The sequence below is a fragment of the Mya arenaria genome, chromosome 10, assembly GCF_026914265.1.
Source record: "Mya arenaria isolate MELC-2E11 chromosome 10, ASM2691426v1".
NCBI lineage: Eukaryota > Metazoa > Mollusca > Bivalvia > Myida > Myidae > Mya > Mya arenaria.
The window spans coordinates 52,203,326-52,211,410 of NC_069131.1; the positions used below are offsets into that span (position 1 = coordinate 52,203,326).

Genomic DNA, 8,085 nt, shown 5'->3' on the forward strand with positions numbered 1-8,085 from the left:
ACATATATCTCGGTGAGTTCACGTGATTTTAATTATGTTGTACATATATCTCGGTGAGTTAATATAATTTTGTTCTGTTATAAGTTTATCTCGGTGAGGTCACATAATTTATGTTCTGTTATAAGTTTATCTCGGTGAGTTCACATGACTTTTGTTCTGTTATACGTTTATCTCGGTGTGTTCACATGATTTTTGTTCTGTTATACGTTTATCTCGGTGAGTTCACATAATTTTTGTTCTGTTATACGTATATCTCGGTGAGTTAACATGATTTTTGTTCTGTTATACGTTTATCTCGGTGAGTTCACGTGATTTTTATTCTGTTATACTTTTATCTCGGTGAGTTCACATGATTTTTGTTCTGTTAATCATATATCTCGGTGAGTTCACATGATTTTTGTTCTGTTATACATATATCTCGTTGAGTTTACATGATTTTCATTCTGTTGTACATATATCTCAGTTGGCAACTTGATTTGTGTTATGCTTATCGGTGATATTATTGTGTAGCGTTTGAAATATCAATTTCAATTAGTTCTTCAAGCTTTATGCTTTTGAGATTGCCGTATTGTGTAAAAGATGAAATATAGCCTACACTCTGTCGTAACGAAACTGACTACACGCGATTTTGCAATTAAATTCCCATTATTCCAAACATTTTACCTTAAATAAACAGATAAGTAATTGATTTTCATATAAGACAATTTTATTTCAATCTGGACGTGAAAGTATAACGCCGAAATTATTCAGTTAGTCGCTATTATTTCAACATCGTTCGGCATCATTGGCTAATACCACTTAGTCTCAATAATTATTATTAAGTATTTCATTTACCGAAAAGGATGAATGCATATCAAAAACAAAAGATGCACTCTTACTCCCAAATAAGGTGCACCACAATTAATACAATTGTTTTAATTTACCAAAAAGGATGAATAAGTATAAAAACAATGGTTCATATGAAGGATACCAAGTTTAATTTGAAAGAAAGAGACGATGGTTGGTCAATGTAAATCTATAGGACCCACCAGTCATTTAATATTTGTGCGATTTCAACTATGTACTACACTGTTACAATCTTGTTATCAGTTATTAATATTTTCCATTAATGCATTATTTGCTGTAAGTTTCTTAACACACATCTCTTGTTATATCATGAATTATCGTCGAAAAAAAATCAAGATGCATTTTTAAGAGGAGAGGCTCGTGTTTGGAACAGCGGATACCTATAAACGGTGTTTATTTATACAAACAGGGTTATGTGACGCCTTCACGAATTGTCCCGACGGGTGGGTGCCGTACCAGGAATCGTGTTACTGGATACGGCATGATAAGCCATTGACGTTTGACGCTGCCAAGGTAAATACATTGTGTGACCATAGTAAGCTCTATGGTTTGCCGACAGTTTTATGGTGCAAACCAAACATGTATCAATAAAGTTTTTTTTTAAAAGGGAATCAATTCAGTTTTGAGCTTGATTTGTGCCCAAAAGAAAAACAAATATTTATTTTAATGCATCATTATGTTTAACACTTTTTACTTAAATCATAAAAAACAGAACGATAATATACGATTTGTTTACATAATTTGTATTAAAATGCCAGCATTTATAAGGGTGGTTCTCAATTAATAGCTACGTGGCCACATATTACCAGCTTAAAAATCGCCAAAATATCGCTAAATTGCTCTGTTGCTATAGTTGTTTTTTTTCCATGCTTATTAGCGTATTTGAAGTTTTTAGAAGATGTTTTATATTTAATTTTTCCCATACAAAAACGTGTATGTCTTAATAATGTACCAGTCACAAACATGGCGCGGGTAGATACGTCATGTCACGGATAAAAACGTAGTTATCCGAATCGATCTGTGCCTGCATGAAACGTACCTAAAAGAAGTGAACATGCACAAAATTTGGAACGATTCATGACCATTTGGGCGTGACTTTTGTCCAACCTGGTTGAAAATTATTAATCCGTAGTCAATAGTACTAAAATGTAGTTATCCGTATTAAAACGTACATATCAATATTTTGACAAATGTTCTTACACTTTCCACCTTTCACCACATTTTACACGTTTAACTACGTTTTGGTACGGATCACTACGGCTGTCTCGGCGTTTATACGTTTAACTACGTTTTGGTACGGATCACCGCAGCTCACTATGTTTGTATGCATATTGATCCGTACTTGAACGTAGATTTTGCAGTAAAATGGAGATCACAGATGAACGCCGTAACTATCCGTACTACTTATCCTCGTCCTGCAAGTTTTCGTCCCCGTTTCACACCAATTTGCCGTTCTAGGAAGTACTTCTCCGTATTTCTCTGTACATCTCCGTGACTTCTCCGTATTTCTCCTTATATATCCGCGACTTCTCTGTATTTCTCCGTACTTCTTCGCCCTTCACCAGCACACACACGGACCAATATCATCTGTGCCGTACTTCAACGCACGGACATATCCGTGTGTGTGACTGTACCATTTATAGCTGTATCACTCTTTCCAGCAACATTGTGACCATGAGAGCGGAGGCATGGGGAAAATGCTATACGTTAGCAGCGCGGATGAAAACGCGTGGATCAAGGACTATCTCCGTGATATGAGAGTGGGAACCACCTACTGGTGGCTAGGACTGACGGACAAACACACTGAGGGTTCTTGGCACTGGGTGGCTAGCCAGCAACAAACAACATTTACAGGTGAAATCAATCTTCATTTACTTAATGTTAATAAAAGTGTGTTAAATATTGAACGTAAGTTAATCTTATGATAATACATCATTGACATCATTTACTCTATTGATCAGTCATCAATAAAAGTTATCCGATTAGCTATATAGCTCTTCGATCCCTTTATGACCAATATTAAATACAAGCCATGGTTGCTTGGTGACACAGCTATATTAAACGTTTATTCTATTCGAATTTCAAACTGGGTGATCCTATTAGCTATATCGTTCTCATACCCAATTAAGACCACTATTGAATACAAGCCTTGGTATATTGGTGAAATGTTTATACATACCGTTTATTCTAATCAGATTTCAAGCCGGGTGATCTAGGAGACCACAATCAAGAAGACTGTGCGATATATGCCTCAGTGCATAATTTCCAGTGGGCTGATGTCGCCTGCAGCATAAATGCATACCCCATCTGCAAGATAAAGTAAGAATTAAATTGCAGATAATGTGCAGTAAATAGTTCGCTACTTCATGGAAGATGAAATAAATAATAGAGATAGTTACTTACAACGCTTATCCAATTTTCCAAGTTAAAGTAAGCATATATCGTGTGTTTAGGGCAGACGTTCCCAATCTGTAAGACACAGTAAGTATTAGTGAAGATGAAGATATCATGTGTAATGGATATTCGTTTCACATCTGTGTAAATTAAAGTAAGTACTAGTGCATATATCGCGTGTAATTGATGTACGCTCACCATATGTAAGACACGGTAAGTATAAGTGCAGACATCATGCAAAATGGATTTACGTTCCCCATTATTGGACCCGGTAAATATAAGTGCAAATATCGTGTGTTACGGATATACGTTCCTCATCTGTAGAACACAGTAAGTGCAGATATCGCGGTTAATTGATGTACGCTCACCATATGTAAGACACGGTAAGTATTAGTGCAGACATCATGTAGAATAAATATTCGTTCCCCACCTGTAGAATACAGTAAGCACTAGTGCAGATATCGTGTTTAATTGATGTACATTTACTATCTGTAAGACACAGTAAGACATATTACAGATATCGTGCGTAAAAGCAGATGTTATCCATATGTAAGATACAGTTAACATTAGTGCAGATATCGTGCGTAAAAGCAGATATTATCCATCTGTGCGATACAGTTATCATTAGTGCAGATATCGTGTATATCGACAGACGTTCCCCATCTGTAGGAGACAGAAGGCATGAGCGTAGATATCGTGTGTAATTGACATACATAACACATATGTAAGATACATTAAGCATTATTGCTGTTATCGTGTGTTATGGAGAAATATTCTCTATCTGCAAGATAGAGTAAGTCTTAATGCCTGCATCGTGTGTAATAAATATACTTCCCCATCTATCAGATACAGTGCAGAAATCGTGTGTAATGAAAAGACGTTCCTCATCCAAAAGATTTGTTTGCATAAGTGAAAATATATTTTGTAATGGGCAGACGCTTTCCATCTGTAAAACACATGGCATTGGTACATATATCGACTGTAATGGCTAGATCTTCCACATCTGCAAGACGCGGTAATAAATAGGGCAGATATCATGTGTATAATTAGATAATACTAATCTATGATATACAGTAAGCATTAGTGCATATATCGTTCTGGAAATATGGTCCCCATCTGTACCGAGTGTCATGTGATACCACCCCCGAGTGTCATACAATAACATCCCCGATTTTCATGTGATACCATCCCCGAGAGTCGTGTGATACCATTCCCGAGTGTCATATGATAACATCCTCGATTTTCATGTGATACCATCCCCAAGTGTCATGTGATACCATCCCCGAGTGTCATGTGATACCATCCCCGAGTGTCATGTGATACCATCCCCGAGTGTCAAGTGATACCATCCCAGAGTGTCATGTGATACCATCCCTGAGTGTCATGTGATACCGTCCCCGAGTGTCATGTGATACCATCACAGAGTGTCATGTGATACCATCTCTGAGTGGCATGTGATATCATCCCCGATTGTCATGTGATACCCTCACCGAGTGTCATGTGATACCCTCCCCGAGTGTCATGTGATACCCTCCCCGACTGTCATGTGATACCCTCCCCGAGTGTCATGTGATACCACCCCCGAGTGTCATGTGATACCGTCCACGAGGGTCATGTGATACCATCACAGAGTGTCATGTGATAACATCCCAGAGTGTCATGTGATACCATCTCATAGTGTCATGTGATACCATCCCAGAGTGTCATGTGATACCATCCACGAGAGTCATGTGATACCATCCCCGAATGTCATGTGATACCCTCCTCGGTTGTCATGTGATACTCTCCCCGGGTGTCATGTGATACCCTCCACGAGTGTCATTTGATACCACCCCCCGAGTGTCATGTGATACCCTCCCCGAGTGTCATGTGATACCATCCCCGAGTGTCATGTGATACCATCCCCGAGTGTCATGTGATACCATCTTCGAGTGTCATGTGATACCATCCCCGAGTGTCATGTGATACCACACCCGAGTGTCATGTGATACCCTCCCCGAGTGTCATGTGATACCATCCCCGAGTGTCATGTGATACCATCCCCGAGTGTCATGTGATACCATCCCCGAGTGTCATGTGATACCATCCCCGAGAGTCATGTGATACCATCCCCGAGTGTCATGTGATACCATCCCCGGGTGTCATGTGATACCATCCCCGAGTGTCATGTGATACCCTCCCCGAGTGTCATGTGATACCATCCCCCAGTGTCATGTGATATCATCCCCCAGTGTCATGTGATACCATCCCCGAGTGTCATGTGATACCACCCCCGAGTGTCATGTGATACCCTCCCCGAGTGTCATGTGATACCATCCCCGGGTGTCATGTGATACCATCCCCGAGTGTCATGTGATACCATCCCCGAGTGTCATGTGATACCATCCCCGAGTGTCATGTGATACCATCCCCGAGTGTCATGTGATACCATCCCCGAGTGTCATGTGATACCACCCCTGAGTGTCATGTGATACTACCGCGAGTGTCATGTGATATCATTCCCGAGTGTCATGTGATACTACCGCGAGTGTCTTATGATATCATCCCCGAGTGTCATGTGATACCATCCCCGAGTGTCATGTGATACCATCCCCGAGTGTCATGTGATACCATCCCCGAGTGTCATGTGATACCCTCCCCGAGTGTCATGTGATACCATCCCCGAATGTCATGTGATACTACCCCGAGTGTCATGTGATACCCTCCCCGAATGTCATGTGATACCATCCCCGAGTGTCATGTGATACCCTCCCCGAGTGTCATGTGATACCATCACAGAGTGTCATGTGATACCGTCCCCGAGTGTCATGTGATACCATCCCAGAGTGTCATGTGATACCATCCCCGAGTGTCATGTGATACCCTCCCCGAGTGTCATGTGATACCATCCCCGAGTGTCAAGTTATACCATCCCAGAGAGTCATGTGATACCCTCCCCGGGTGTCATGTGATACCACCCCCGACTGTCATGTGATACCCTCCCCGAGTGTCATGTGATACCCTCCCCGAGTGTCATGTGATACCATCCCCGAGTGTCATGTGATACCATCCCCGAGTGTCATGTGATACCCTCCCCGAGTGTCATGTGATACCATCCCCGAGAGTCATGTGATACCATCCCCGAGTGTCATGTGATACCCTCCCCGAGTGTCATGTGATACCATCCCCGAGTGTCATGTGATATCATCCCCCAGTGTCATGTGATACCATCCCCGAGTGTCATGTGATACCACCCCCGAGTGTCATGTGATACCCTCCCCGAGTGTCATGTGATACCATCCCCGGGTGTCATGTGATACCATCCCAGAGTGTCATGTGATACCATCCCCGAGTGTCATGTGATACCATCCCCGAGTGTCATGTGATACCATCCCCGAGTGTCATGTGATACCATCCCCGAGTGTCATGTGATACCACCCCTGAGTGTCATGTGATACTACCGCGAGTTTCATGTGATATCATTCCCGAGTGTCATGTGATACTACCGCGAGTGTCTTATGATATCATCCCCGAGTGTCATGTAATATCATCCCCGAGTGTCATGTGATACCATCCCCGAGTGTCATGTGATACCATCCCCGAGTGTCATGTGATACCATCCCCGAGTGTCATGTGATACCATCCCCGAGTGTCATGTGATACTACCCCGAGTGTCATGTGATACCCTCCCCGAATGTCATGTGATACCATCCCCGAGTGTCATGTGATACCATCCCCGAGTGTCATGTGATACCATCACAGAGTGTCATGTGATACCGTCCCCGAGTGTCATGTGATACCATCACAGAGTGTCAAGTGATACCATCCCTGAGTGTCATGTGATACCCTCCCCGAGTGTCATGTGATACCATCCCCGAGTGTCAAGTTATACCATCCCAGAGAGTCATGTGATACCCTCCCCGGGTGTCATGTGATACCACCCCCGACTGTCATGTGATACCCTCCCCAAGTGTCATGTGATACCCTCCCCGAGTGTCATGTGATACTACCCCGAGTGTCATGTGATACCCTCCCCAAGTGTCATGTGATACCCTCCCCGAGTGTCATGTGATACCATCCCAGAGTGTCATGTGATACCCTCCTCTAGTGGCATGTGATATCATCCCCGGGTGTCATGTTATTCCATCCCTGAGTGCCATGTGATACCATCCCCTAGTGGCATGTGATACCCTCCCCGAGTGTCATGTGATATCATCCCAGAGTGTCATGTGATACCCTCCTCTAGTGGCATGTGATACCATCCATGAGTATTATTTGATACTATATACGAGTGTCCTGTGATAACCTCCCTAAGTATCATGTTATATCATTCCCGCGCTTCATGTGATACCATCCCATGGTGTCATGTCATACCAACCCCGAGTGTCTTTTGATACCATATCTAAATACCAAGTGATACCTTCCCCAAGTATCATGTGATAAAATCCCCAAATGTCATGAGATACCATTTCCTAAATGTTTTTGATGAATAATCAAATAACGAGCTTTTTTTATTAAACTGTTTCCTTCATAAAATGTGATTACCATCTTGTTTTTTGTTTCAGTTACAACGACTTGGAACTTTTTGGAAAATAAAGGTCAATAAAAGCATATATTTAAAGGAAAAAAAGCGTTTTATTGTTTCATGATTATATTGTATGGCCATATCAACAATATAAATGAGTTTGGACCGGCATCAAGGTGTTAATTATAAGCTACAACGGAATGCACTTGCAAACAATGCTAGTATAATGAATTACAACTATCAAGTATGCATTATCCGAACTAAAAACAGTTATTTTGTTTGTGATGCAACACATTTGTTTAAAGATTTTTCAAGGGGAGCTGCGATGGAATGCTATCTAA

At 41.6% G+C, this 8,085-nt stretch overlaps 1 protein-coding gene across 1 annotated transcript; it reads left to right on the top strand.

Moving 5' to 3' along the window:
• The first annotated feature begins 996 nt into the window (after positions 1–996).
• On the top strand, positions 997–7,882 carry LOC128204798 (perlucin-like protein). Its single transcript, XM_052906206.1, has 5 exons — positions 997–1,009; positions 1,256–1,359; positions 2,508–2,700; positions 3,042–3,165; positions 7,785–7,882. The coding sequence occupies exons 1-5, from the start codon at positions 997–999 to the stop codon at positions 7,813–7,815; spliced, it is 465 nt and encodes a 154-aa protein (XP_052762166.1). The 3' UTR covers positions 7,816–7,882.
• Positions 7,883–8,085: the final 203 nt, after the last annotated feature.

Coding starts and splice junctions, on each gene's coding strand:
- LOC128204798 (XM_052906206.1), top strand. Junction 2,701..3,041: donor GCAACAAACAACATTTACAG/GTGAAATCAATC, acceptor TATTCTAATCAG/ATTTCAAGCCGGGTGATCTA. Junction 3,166..7,784: donor TACCCCATCTGCAAGATAAA/GTAAGAATTAAA, acceptor TTTTTGTTTCAG/TTACAACGACTTGGAACTTT.